Source organism: Lepisosteus oculatus, chromosome 28 (assembly GCF_040954835.1).
Source record: "Lepisosteus oculatus isolate fLepOcu1 chromosome 28, fLepOcu1.hap2, whole genome shotgun sequence".
NCBI classification, from domain to species: domain Eukaryota; kingdom Metazoa; phylum Chordata; class Actinopteri; order Semionotiformes; family Lepisosteidae; genus Lepisosteus; species Lepisosteus oculatus.
The window spans coordinates 3,259,295-3,273,781 of NC_090723.1; the positions used below are offsets into that span (position 1 = coordinate 3,259,295).

General features: G+C 39.8%; 1 protein-coding gene across 1 annotated transcript; it reads left to right on the top strand.

The window, feature by feature from the left end:
* The first annotated feature begins 4,193 nt into the window (after positions 1-4,193).
* sost (sclerostin) lies at positions 4,194-13,710 on the top strand. Its single transcript, XM_006638116.3, has 2 exons — positions 4,194-4,656; positions 10,027-13,710. The coding sequence occupies exons 1-2, from the start codon at positions 4,431-4,433 to the stop codon at positions 10,440-10,442; spliced, it is 642 nt and encodes a 213-aa protein (XP_006638179.1). The 5' UTR covers positions 4,194-4,430; the 3' UTR covers positions 10,443-13,710.
* Positions 13,711-14,487: the final 777 nt, after the last annotated feature.

A 14,487-nucleotide genomic window follows, 5' to 3' on the forward strand; every position in this document is an offset into this window, starting at 1 on the left:
ATACTCTAGTGTAAATGATTGGTGGGAACTGGAGATTGTTATTCTCACAAATATTCTTTATGAAGTCCATATAAATGAATGGATATTTGATTTGCAATTGATACCGATTTCAAGTGATATGAAAGCATGTGTGGGACTCCCTTGGATGTACTGTACCATCAGACCATTTTAATCTACACTAACTCCACCATAGACACTGTGGCCATCATCTTGCAAAACACTAGCAACGTGACAGAATTTGTTTTGCCCACAGCTCCTCTCTTTCTGCTGCAAGGATTGTGACAGTGATGAGAGGTGGTTAACAACTGGTGATTCCAAACCAGGAGCCAATTCCAGTCTCAAACGAAAGCATCCTTTGTTTTTTGATTGGTTTGAGAAAACATTTAAAAAAATTAAAAATATAACAAGTATGTATGACCACAAAAAGAGGAGAAGATGAGGATCACAGTTAAAGAAGTGCTGTATTCAAGGTATGAGACAACCTCATAGTGGAAATGGTTTACATACCATTATTTCAAAAACGGTGCTCTGGAGAAGACAAAAATACCAAAAACCTGCAAAACAAAAAGCAGAGCACCGTCTTGAAAAATATTTAATATCTACCTTTTTTTCTACCCTCAGCTTATGGACATGTTCTCCATATCTTTTTATTTCTTGTGACCAAATGTTTGTGCATTTCCTAATTATATTTTTCAATGGTCGTTCAGTTTCGGAACGTGAAAAGAAAGCAGTGCTCTTGCCAGCTGTCAGCATTTGAAAATATGTTGTCAAAGCCAAGCACAGTGTCCACATTTGCAGAAAATAATTTGCTTGGTAATTACTGTATCACTAAGTATAGCACCTGTGGCACGCCGGTTATAGAGAGATGCTTTTGAAAGCCCTGGTGGTTTGCATATGGGCCATTGGCTTGTGAGGTCTGACAGTAAACCTACTACTAAGGTTAAATCAGCCTAAACGCAAGCATAAAATGACTGCTTTGTGAGAGTCAATTTCCTTACCACAGGCAGCAGTGCAGAGTAGTGGTTAGGGCTCTGGACTCTTAACTGGGAGATTGTGGGCCCAGATTTGGGGCGTGGCAGCTGCTTTCGAGCCCTAAAGCAAGGTATTTTATTCAGCGTGCTTCAGTAAACTGTAATGCACAGCTGTAAAAGTGTAACGCCAATCGATGTGGATAAACGTGTCAGGAAATAAGTTCATTAAAAAAGGGCCAGAGGGCTTAGAACCCTGTGTGGACATTTTGATTTTACACGTTCAGAATGAAACCCAGCCTTTCATTAAAACAGCAGCTTTTCAGAGAACTGAAAGGGCTGGTATTACCCTCTGTGTCCCAAGCGTTTCATCAAAACACAGATGAAGAGAGTAAGGCCGGTTAAGGCTAACTAAAAACATATAATCCCACAGCAGTTTTAAAAAGTCGTGTTCAAAAGTAGCTCACTCTCTTATCTCTGGTAACTGTATTGTGTTTACCTCTCTAAGATTCAGTTTTGCTCTTCTGCACCCAGAGTTTCCCCTTCAGAGATCCATCTCAAGTCAGGGTGAAATGTATGTCTGGCTGCCTGTATGACTGTGTTGAGAAAAGCACCTGTTCCAAAATGTATCTTTTTCTCATACTTTCTCATATATTAACTTTCAATTTAACGTTTTTGTGAAGTTGCTAAATGTATAGCATCACAATCATAAAGCAAATGAATACCTGTGACCTTGCTACATTGTCCTGATGTCTGGTTGTTCTTATAGCTATTATGTTTTTATCTTGTTGTTGTTCCACCTTAACGTGTACCAAATCTGTTCAAACTGACTACTGTTCCTAAGCCAAATGATTTTTGCCATTGGTTAAATGTATTTTGTGTCCTCCTATAACTTTCTGTCTCAATGTGAGTCATGAGAACTTCTAAGAATTTTGTTAACAGTGGCTTTTAAAGAATTTAATTTATAATGCCTTCTCCTGCATTTGCTGACAGCTGTGCCAAAACGTCACAGTTAGGTGTTAGTAAAGCCAATACTTGGTAGTGCCACAAGCAGACTAACCAGACAGAATACCAAAAAGCATCATGAAATAAATGCAGGGTGTAATGGGAACATCCAGTGGTATTATTTGTAATAGTTTTTCAAAATTGTGTTGACATATCTGAATGATGAGGCACTGACAGCTACACCCTTTTCAAACCTATAATCGTGCACACAACTATTACAAATTATTATTTTGAGACTAAATTACTACTTTTATGGGGCAAACTGACCACATTCTAACAGTAACTTTGTGCTTTTGCAATATGTACAGTATTAGCATCTGTTGAAATAAACAAGAAAACTATTACGGTAAATATTATTGTTTTTAAAGGCAGCAGACTGTGGTTTGATTGATGAGTTCATAAATGAATTCATTTAATATGAAGATACCTGGAACTGAGTGGCTCAATATCAAATGAGATCTCTGCCATAATTGTGCTGCAGTCTCATTGTGAAGAGTGCCAGTCTGGAAATACTGCAGGTGTGTTTAAAAAGGTGCAGTAAGGACACATCTGAAAGAAGATAACTAATATTTGGGATGAAAAGAAGCCACAGCTTCTACATCACTATCTCCAACTCTAAAACACCCCCAACCCCACTAGTAATACAGTAACCTTTAGGTTTAAAAAGCTGGTGTCACAACTTCCTTGTCCAAATGGTCAGACAAATGTCCCTCCAGCCAAGCTGGTTAAAGCCTGACTGAATAAAGATATTTCAGATGTTTCTTATTCCACAGTCACATTATTTGGGTTTGTCTGTATATTCTTAAATAATAAAACGTTGTGCAGGCAGCTCTTTAATGCCGTGCTGCACAAATCTGAAAATTCAGTTAGACGTTTTTCGGTTCGAAGACCTGATAGGAATTCTGTATTTTAATAATATTTTCAAGAGATGAGCAACATTCAATCAGAACTACTACGATTGAAATGGTTTCTAATAAAAACCTAAGTCGAAGGGTTTTATTACGATCAGCTGATCTATAACAAATCTTCTCTAAATTCCTCTAGAGGGCACTGCTTGTATAAAGGAGTCACCGCGCTTCACAAATGAGTAGTAAAGGTACAAAATGCATAGAATAAGTTTCATCACAGAAAGTGTACTATTCCTACATTAAAGTCGTTAACACAATACAACCTGGGAAGTTAGGGACTTGAGTGTGGATTATATATATACTTATTTTGAAAAAGTATTTTGTAAAAATACATGGCCGCAGTTTACAGACAGAATACAAAAAAAAATATTCTGTTCAGTTAAAACAAGAATCACAGAACTTGTGAAGCTGTGAAACTATGAAGAATCTCAGCACAAAACAAAAAACATCTAGACACTGGGATCTTTCGCAAATACTGTTGCTGTATAATACTTCTGACCTTCAAGCATCGTTTGATTTGCTGTTGTTTAACTTCCCTTCTCATATCAGCTGTCCTGAATTGATAATAATGGGAACCAATTCAAATTCAATTAAAACATATAACAATTTGTAATGTTCTGTTATTACCAAACTATGAGATGAAACATTACATTTGGAAACTTTCAATATAGGATTGACAGAAACAAGTTAAAATAATCGTCTACCTTCAAGAAGCTAGCCTTCTTTAAAAAACGGTCTCTGGTGGTCTTTTTTAAAATAATTGGTTAAAGGAATGTCCCTCAGCCTACACAGTGTTTTTTTATAAAAGTTTGAACTCTGGACGTCATTAGGCAGAGATAGATTTATACTGCACACAACTGGTTTATTTTTAGCTTCAAATTTTGTTGAAACTTTTAAACGCCAATGAAGCAGACACAATGAATATCAGAGTTTTAAATATCTTACTGACAAGGAATTTAGAGGAAGTTTATGACTACAATAATAATGAAGCCAAAATTAAATAAAGGTACCTTTTAGGTAGTCAGCTAGGCTCTTTCTAGACTTTACGTCTATTCTATAAACTGCAACATTCAATCGTTTAAATGCCAATACCTATTGGCAATGAAACAATGTGCTGCCAGCCAGCTACTGTGTATTCCACAGTCCACATTAAATGCGCTTGAACGCATAGCTTTATTAACCATGTTAAAGAAGGCTTCGGGTCACCGAGACAGAAGGCGGCAACAGATACAGCTTAATAAACCTGCCCCTCTTTCCAAAGATCTGCTACACGAGAGTCGTCTGCTTAAGAGTGCAGGGGAGAGAAAAAAACAAAACATTGAAAAGTTGCGCACACCTCCTTCCACGCGCCCCCTTCGCCCTCCCTGTTTCTCAATGAACTGGCGAGGCTGGAGCCCTCCCACTTCGTGTAAGAGCTTAATTGTCTGGTTTTTGCAAAAGCCGGGGGTACTTAAAGAGCTGCGTCGCCTCATGTCTGGCAGGAATTCTAACGTCCGCGTCCCTAGCGCGCCTGGAAGACCACAGCTTGTCCGCACCGCCGCTCGCCGAGATGCAGGTGTCTGTCGCTCTGTTGTATTCGAGCGCCGTGCTGCTGCTTCTGCAGGGCTGCTGCACCGCTGCGCGAGCATGGAAGGTCTTAAAAAACGATGCAACCGAAGTCATCCCAGAGTACAGTGAAGACGCGCAGCAACCCGAGCCCGAACAGCAGACCAATAACACGATGAACCGGGCTAAGCACGGCGGAAGGACCTTGTCCGCCAACACACACAGTTATGGTAAGGAGTTTTTCCAGAATGATGGTACCTTAGAGGCACTGAACAGGTTATTGAAACATTAAAGTTACCAATACTGTTAAAACCGCATCCTTGGTCTAGCATCCAATTAGTAAGAAGAAGAGCTGTGTGCCTTAATTTGCAACTTCTTTGGACAGAATAATGGCTTTTTTTTCCCACAAAAAGTTAAATGTTTGTTTCGATGGAGAATTGATTGGGTCGCGGCGATCTGTGCTAGTATTTGGAATGCTATCCAAGAATCCAATTTCAGGAGTCAAATTATTATTTTTCAGAGGTGTTCCAAAAGCTATGACTGATTTCGAAAAAAAAACCCATGTAGAAGGAAGATTCAATTTCTGACTATTTGTTGTAGCCCATTGTCGCAACACCCAGTATCAAAAATTGTTGTTATTATTGGAAACGGTAACAGATATTATTTGTTCAAACACGAGAGTCGCGCTTCAAGAAGTCTTCATTATAAAATCTTGCAACACATATTCTCCATTTTATATTCTTCCAGTTTTCCATGTGGAATTGTGAATAACCAGGCGCGCTCAGTTGCGCAACACCTGTACCGCTGCGCTTTTCTCTGAACCAATTCTGACCTGAAGCATCTAATTCTCCTTGTCGCTGATAGATTCTGCCTGCTCGGTTAAATAACTTTACTATGCATGTAATGCATTGGTTTATATAATAAACCATCTTGGCAATACTCACACCTTACCTAGGGTAAGTACCGCATATAAGTTGGGAAGACGCATTGACACATCTTTATGTAAGCACCCTGTCTCAAACAGAACCAGGGGATGTGACAGGTCAGAGAAAGTACAACTCACCAAACACTACGGAAAACTATACCAACACCCTTATCAGACGGAACGCCGTTGATGGTATTGAGCGCTTACAAAAAGTAGTGGACCTCCGTTAAAAAAGAACGGCAAAATTTACAGTATATCCTGTATAACGTTTTATTCCTTTGGTCTTTGGTATTCCGTTGTGAGGCATTCTCTCGCCGTAACGGGGCCAGTAACATTCGTGTTTCCCACACTAAAATGATCCTGGAATAATGCTAGTCTTACGCTAATTAAATGAGGCTCCTGTCTCTGCTTTTGGGAATCCCCCATACCTGCCAGCTTTTCTCCGAGCTCTCAATTGAATTCTTACCTAAACTAAGAAGTTGCTTGACCTTAACCTGTGAAAGTTTATTTCGTACTAAAAAGTAGGAGATGTCAATTTGCTTATGAAACGCAATAGTTAAAATACAACCTCCTACATCTTCAGTAACTGCAAGCAATTGAAGAGTTCCAATTACTGTACATCTGTTATAGGTTCAATGAAGTACCTGGGAGCTCAGCTGAAATAATATAGTATTCATTTGGGTCCTGGGGACCAGGACTGGACTCATCTTGATGTAGAAGGACTTAACTTATAACTCACCTCTTTAAACAAAACTAAAAAAAAGTAGTTTTTGTTGATTCGTAAAGCATGCCAACAGCAAATACACAAAGGGTTTGTGTATTTTAAGATACTACAGTAAACATAATTATATGGCCCAGCAGAGATGCAAGTTAGCAATTTAGTCCATTTTCTGCTCGTGCAGTACTTCACTGTGACACACGTACTGTAAATGAGGTTTCCGTTTTCATCTAATAATGCGCTGTTTTGTTTCTCAAGCTGCTTCATGAATCTTAAACTTTGACACTAAAAGTGCAACCAAAATGCACTGTAATCTGCTGCCACAGGCATCAGAACATCTGCCCTCTTTAGACACCTCGGTCTTGGCATGAGTCTCAGGCATGATTTAAAACAATACAGCTCCTCTCGGTACATCTGCCTTTTTGAGCAATAATGCATGTTGGAGTTATAAAATGGGCAGTGATTCCAGGAGCCCTTTTCGTTTTCTTTGCGGTGTTCTTTTTTCCTAAATGAACCAAAGTCGGCATATTTTTATTCCAGAACTGTTTAATTGCAGCAATAAGGTCCAGAGCAGTTTGAAAGGCCGTGCTTGAATACACAGCAGGGGGGTTTCTTCAGGGTAAAAACTGCAATTTCAACAGAACGAGGGTTTGAAAATGATTCCCACCTGTGAGATATAAACATGACCTATTAAGGCAGCTGTGTATTTTTTGTTAAGAGTCTTCTTCCATAAAGAGACTCTTAAAATCCCACAAACAGCTTATTGTTCTGCATACTGTATGATAATATAAAGATTTCCTTACATCCGAGAAATAAAGACCTTATTGCTTTAATGTAATACCAATTGCTATTGCTAAGGTGATCTTGCAAGTATTGTATATGTACTGTTCAACATTGGACCAGCATGTTCTAGAGGGGGTACAGGAGTTGAAGGGAGACATATAGAACATTGGCATGGTGTTACAGTGGTTAGCAGTGCTGCTTCGCAGCTCTGGGTCCCTTGGTTGAATTCCTGTTGAATTCCTTGGGTGCTGTCTGTGTGGAGTTCATATGTTCTTTTCTGTGTTCACTTAGGTTTCCTCCAGGTGTTCTGGTTTCCTCTCACAGTCCAGACACATACTGGTAGGGTAATTGGCTTCTAGGAAAGTTGTCTCTGCTGTGAGTGTGTGTGCCCTACAGTGAACTAGTGTCCCCTCTAGGGTGTATCCTGTCATACCCATTGCTTGCCAGGTTAGACTCTGCTCATCCGTGCCCCTAGATAAAGCAGTTAGAAAATGGATAATTGATTAATAGAATTGATTAACACTTTATAAAGAAAGTAGACATTCTTAACATTCAATACCCTTAATGACGGGGATGGTCCAGCTTATTACCACCAGTGGGGTCTTCTTCCTGCAGGGTGAATTGTAAATTAGATTATCTCAGTTACGTGAAAGGATAGAGAGACAAGAAAAGTAAAATTAAGTTACAGTAAAAGGGGAAAAATTGGATTTAAAGTAATTTTAAAAATTGGATAACATGCCAAGGCAAAGAGGCCAAAGGGAGTTTCCAAAGCACACTTAAGTAAAAGCTTGGGAATCATGAGTAGAGAATTAGTCCACAGAACAGTAACACCTAAAATAGAACTTAGGTAAAAGCTAAGGTTTGCCTGTAATCTTTGTACAATTCTATTCCGGCTTCTCTCCAGATGTATTTAAAATATGGAGGGTGGTGTAAAATATTTAGCCCGCTCTGTAACTGAACAGGCTGTTGTTTATTCCCCAATCATAATCAGTCTTAAATCAAAAGCAATTGGCACCAATGTCTGTTTTCTAAATTATCTGGAGAAACATTCTTTGTGACACAATAATTGGACACAATATGTAGTATGCGGTAATCTGATATATAAATCTAAATAAATGTCTCATCCAGTAAATGTCAGTGCATTATGTGATTGTCAGAGCATTTGTGCACGAGGTCATTGCTGAGTGCAAAGTTCCGACTGACACGCCCATCTGCCTTTCCTTGTTGAATAAAGGAAGATAACCTTGTGTTTTTACGTGACAAAGGTATAATATCAAGTTCATGAGGCACAGAAAGTTTTGAGGTCATTGTAAACAAAGCTTTTGTGGTTTGCTGCAAAGACGCCTACAATAGAGAGGATTCTGACAGTAATGCGATCTTTATTGAGTGTCATTACTCTGTTATACACCTAGGTGTCAGTATGGAAATGAGGATCATAGCAGATCTCACAGTCTTTAAAAACGCCTTTTAAACAATTTCGTTAAATAACACGGACAGACAATTGTATTTCAAATTGCTTTTTTAAAAAAATTCCCATTGCAAAACCTTTGAATTGTCAAATTCAACTTTGCTTTCAGACATTGAGGCTTAGAAATGCCTCTGCAAAGTCATAACGTTGTGCTTGTATAATGAATACCAGAAATCATTATTGATGGAATAATGTAATGTGCTTAGAACAATAACAATCACTGAAAACTGAATCAAGATGATGTATTTTTACACTAATCATCTGATTAAGAAAACACTATACACTTGATTTGTGTATGGCTAGTAAACTGGCGTGATTTGAAATGTTGGCTGACTTGGAAATTCTTAAGTCTGTGTCGAATCTAAAAAACATTTTTTCTTTGCCAAAGACCTTCCGCTGATGAAAGGACAAGAAGTTACACAGATTTGATTTTGCATGGTTGCTGAAGTTTTGTTAGATAACGTGGCATTGTACTTAATTCTTAAAGTTGCTGTTTGCACAAAACATGTTGTACTGTTTCTAAAGCATCGTACTATGAAAATAAGTTTGTATGGACCCAAACATGTTTATTGCTTACAAGTGGCCCATGATCTCTGTTAACTGCTACCTGGGACCAAGGCAAAATTGTTTTTAGCACTGTAGCTCAGAATTGATTTGAAGAAGGCAACAAAAGTATACTCATTTGAGGTAAAAGACAACTATCTTATCAGTTATTAATAATAAAATATGGGAAAACCGTGACAGACAGGGATTAAAAATCAACCCTGATCTTAAAAGCACGCAACTGACCCAAATGTGGGTTATGCAGGCTATCATGTAGGCTTTTCCATTATTTTATTCAATGGACTTTTTTAAGATGAAATATATTTATCTTCTTAGTATTGCTATTACATAGTGCTCTATGAAATATAAATGTTTAAATATTAAACAGGGCTTAATTAATATAATTAAGCAGAGTGATTGTAGATAACAACCAAATATTTTCTGTTATTGGGGCACAACTAAAGCTGTGTTAGGTTTAGGATGCAATGGACTGGCTAAATTTGGCCATGTGATGTCACTTGCCCATTTGGACCAGTCCAAATCAATGTGAGCGGAGGAGGAAGGAAGTTAGAGATGCCAAATATGGGAGCTAATGTTTATGAGGGTGTAAATAAGCGATGATGTATACAAATCTGAGGTACTAAAAATATTTTACTATGAAGGACGCATTGTTAATTTGTTAACTGCAGTAGTTGCAGTTTTAAAATGTCTTCACATGCACTGACCCACCGGTACTGTGAGTGGGCAGACCCATCAGCGCTTGGTAGCCAGTCCAGCCTAGAGCTCAACCCTTATGCTGGAGTGAGACCCTTTACTGGTGCCTCCTGCTGGTAAAAACATCATTCCTTACACTTGAATAGCACTGTTCTGGACACTCCACTCAGAGCGCTGTACAGGTAATGGGGATCCCCTCCACCTCCACCAGTGTGCAGCCCCACCTGGATGATGCGATGGCAGCCATAGTGCGCCAGTACACTCCCCACACACCAGCTCTCAGTGGGGAGGAGAAGAGAGTGATGAAGCCAGTTCAGAGATGGGGATTGTTAGGAGGCTGTGATTGGCAAAAGCCAATGGGAAATTTGGCACGAAAAAAATATTCTCAAACTTCTTTGCTTCACTCTTGCCATTTTTGTAACCATTTGTTTTGTCTCTAAATGCCGCAGGAGCGTCCGAGCTGAGCTGCAGAGAGCTGCGCTCCACGCGCTACATCACCGACGGGCCCTGCCGCAGCGCCAAGCCAGTGAAGGAGCTGGTTTGCTCGGGACAGTGCGTGCCCTCCCACCTCCTGCCCAACTCCATCCTCCGCGGCAAGTGGTGGCGGCACAGCCACTCCGACTACCGCTGCGTCCCGGCGCACTCCCGCACCCAGCGCGTGCAGCTGCAGTGCCCCAACGGCAGGAGCCGGACTTACAAAATCCGCGTCGTGACGTCCTGCAAGTGCAAGCGCTACACCCGCCATCACAACCAGTCCGAGGCCAAGGAGGCCCCCGCCAGGCCGCGGCGCAACAGGAAGCACACTCGTCAGCCCCAGGACCGCAGCAAGACCAGCAACACCCCCGAAATCGGCAACTCCTACTAAGCTGGCATCACACATACCCTCTTGATCGCCAGCGGACAGAAGTGGAGATGCACGGACGCCCCCAAAAAAGGGGACGGACCTCGAAGCAGTGTGTTGGACGTCTGTGACGTACATCGTGTTCGCAATGCACTAGGAACTTTCCCAGCGTTCTTCAGACTTTTATTAGCATGATCTGTTGTCTTCATAATTTATATCGGAAGAGTGGACAGTGGGAATGTTCAGAAGGAGGGGGAGGTGACACCCTGGTAGGAAGCAGGTTTTCTGATGGAAAGAGCTCGAGAACGCAAAACCTGCGTCTTATTGGAAGAGACTCTGCAGCCGATAGAATTTCCACCCCTGGTAAAATTGAACTTTATGCAACAAAAGGTCACGCGTGCTTGCATGAAGTAGGCTGTAACCCCCAAACCAAAGTCTTTATTTCTGGTGTCATTATTAGAATATTGTGATACACACCCTCAAGGCTTAGCCTTGTGCACTTCTTAATTTGCAGGCATTTTGCGTTTAAAAATCCACAGTTTGCAGGCCGCAGAGTGAGGCCTTCCAAACCACTCGTCCTGTACACACTCCAAGAAGCGCTTCCGTGCTGTAGGGTGGAGTGCCTGTCAGTGTGGAGGAGCAGGGAAAGGGCTTGGGCTTTCACACTTCTGGGCCTGTTTCAGTGTTGCTGTCGGCCTGTCAGCAGTCCCCCTTGCGCCAGCTTATGTGCTGCTAGAATCAGGTCTAGAAGGAGGGGGAATATACACCAGCAGACAGGAAAAATGAGGCATAGGCCTCACAGAAGGCAGCTGTGCAGAATGGAATGGAGCTGAACTGTGACTTGTTTTAATTACTAAATGATCCCATTCCTGCTTTAGGATATGAGTCATCAAAAGCCTCTAGCCATAATGAATTCCTGTTTGTCACCAAAAAATAGTATCTGCACAGTGACTTGGTGGGGAAATATCCTCCCATACAGTATGTATGCAGTGGAGAGTCTAAAATATGGGCACAGTTCACTGATCTTGGAATGTGAGGGCAGTTGCTTTCAAGGGTTTTTGCAAGCAGCGAAACGCTGGCCTGCACAGAACAATTTTCGAGAGATCTTGCTAATCTAGACTAAGTGATGACAGTGGGCCACAGTGTATTTCTAACTGAACGGTCACATAATAATGTGACCTTGTTGGTGTGCATTAGAAGTCCTGTCATACACTGTTTAGTGATGCTGTAAAATAATCACACTCATTAGCAAACTTATCATATACATGACGTTTGTTGAACTAGACCTTCTACTTTTATAATTTTCTTGGGAGTTTGAAACTAAATCCTTCATGGTGTGGGTAATCCCCTATGAACCCAATGAGATATGGTTGCAATGCCAAATTATTTCAATGCATTTTTTCTGTCCAATGATGTCCATTGGAGCTTTTTTGTCTTACATAAAGGAGAAATAAGCGTCTTTTGTGGACAGCACCATTATTGTACTTAGCCTATTAATATGGGAAACACAAATACAATAACTACATCTGGCCTTAAGACATTACATGAGAGATAAGGCAAAGAATCATTTTTACAATGTAGTAGGCATACAACAGAAACCATGACATTAAAAATTGCCTTGATAAAAAAAAAGTCTAAATGTATTATGTTCAATGTACCAATTTAGCTAACAGCTGTACATTGAGATGACACTTCCTCTCTTCTCTGTTTTACTGTGGTCTTGACAATACAACTGCGTCCAGTTTTCTCAGCATGGACAAGCTTTTGTGCAGTGTGCGAGGACTTTTCTCAGCAATGAGGAATATTAGAAACTTCCTTACATTGTCTGCGTTGTTGTTTTTATTGCTTCCTGTTTTCTGTTTTGCAAACAGTGCTGGTTCAGTTTATTGTTGAAATAGCAACTGGAATTTCTTCATGTTGGATAAGTTGCCATTTAAAACTGGTTGTTTGCCATAACTATGTATAGCCAATTTGTACATACTGTACTGGTGAGGTCTGTATGAGCCATGAAAGTGGCTAATGTCAGTGTTTCCTTCACCTTTTGTCAAAATGTTTTGTTACAAAGAATGAACTCTATATTTATTTTTTTTCTCATTTAAATTATTTATGCAACTTTTTTTGTAGTTATATGATAACTATTATTGTCATCAAATTATTAGTGAAGTTTAAACAAAAATGAATAAAGTAGTGCAAAATAAATTTGAAAGAGACCTTTCCCTTTTTCCTTTTTTCTCTTTTTTTACTTTCGATTTGATAATGACTGACTTATCAGTTTGTTGTCAGCATGACAATAGACAAGGAAGTAACTGTCCAGGAATCCCCACTGACTGTCTGCAGAATCATTCACAGAACACAAAACGAGCCGCTCTCAACAGCTGAGTCTGGGTATTGCCAAAATTAATCACATTTAAACATTCTTTTTGTCGGTGGTGAGGTTCATTCATAATTTCAACCATTCAACACTGAATTTCCAGATAGCAACTGTTATCCTACCTAGTGTCATATTGCTCTTTAATCATGGCTTTCAGTTTCCTGTAAGACATTTGCATTGTCTGCATTTCCCAGTTTTTCATATTGCCAAATGCCATTTTTCTACCATATTAACTGTGCACTTCTAAAAGTATAAAACTTGTGTGTTAAAATAAACACCCCCCAAACAAAATCATTTACAGTCCCCATCATGTACTAAATGATAATATGGGAAGTCAACATCTCCATGCAGGTGTGTACAGCACTCATAACTGTTTAAAACTAATTTATGAGAGAGTTTATACTTGCCACTCATCAGTGAAACTTGGTTTCTTTCATGTTAGCATGTGAAGCAATACTCAAACACAAAAAAACAATTCAAATGAGCAAAACAAAAACAATGCTACATGTTATCTATTTTCACCATATCTAACTTTGGATATTTGATCCAAATGCTGATCAGATGTTGCAGCACAAAGCATAAATATTACCTAAATAAATTGATTTTGACAAAGCATCTGTCCTTACTTCTCTTAAAGACAGAAGTTAAGGCCACAGACCCACAGTCCTACAGATTTAATAGTAATTATATCTCAATTGCTTGCTGAAAATTAAAAGGGGGGCAGTCAGTCAATCAAGTTATTAGTTCAATTAAAAACAGAAATTCCACATAGGACAAGCCAATCAGAAATCATTCACAACAGTCCAATGCAGCTCATCTAAAAATTATAATTGGTGTCTGTCTGTGTCTGAATGAAACAGAGGCACTATAGGGTACCTGCCGGACAGGGTACTTCATCAGGCTTCACTGTTATAATGAACAACCACATATGGTAGCTACATTCTTAGTTGGGTGTAATTAATGTTCTGCAAAGATTTATCCCTTAGGAGATATAATTCTATGGTGATCTCCTACTGAACCTTAATCTTTTTGTTTTAAGGTGGGGTGGCACAAAAGTTAGCTTTGCTCCTACATAGCACTGGGACCCTGGGTTAAATTCTGGACATGTGGGGCTGCCTCCATGAATTATTCCCTGCTGAAAACAGAAGAAAATAAACACGTTTTGGCTGCGGCCTTCTTCTGTATATATTATACATATGTTATCTAAAACCAAAATTGGTGATGACACCAGATGACAGTTCTCTTATCCATTGCATTTACGTTTTTAAAGATTTATTTTGCCCACACCTGAGGTTCGTTGACCTAAAAGACGTTTAGAAGAAGGTCAAAGCAAAATTAATTGACCTGATAGTATCTTCAGTAAAACTGGATAGTTTTCGAAGTACACTTGGGTCTTGACACAGTTTGGCGAGCATGATGGTCTCCTATAAGTCACAGAGTCCAGAAGAGAGCTAGCTAATGTGGTTATTACCATGAGGAGTGCTGAGGAGGTCATTTACCCAGTCCTGTGTAATAGAGTGTGTTGGCAATAACCAAGCTAAAGAAGTGAACCTTGAAAACTACAGAAGACCTGGTCTTTATGGATAGCAGTGTTCACCACTGTCTAGAGAATGCTGCTATATCTGTTCTGAGCCCACAAGTCACCATGATCAAATGCCAGCAGAGGCAGAGCAAAGCAGCACCAATCACACCTGAGCC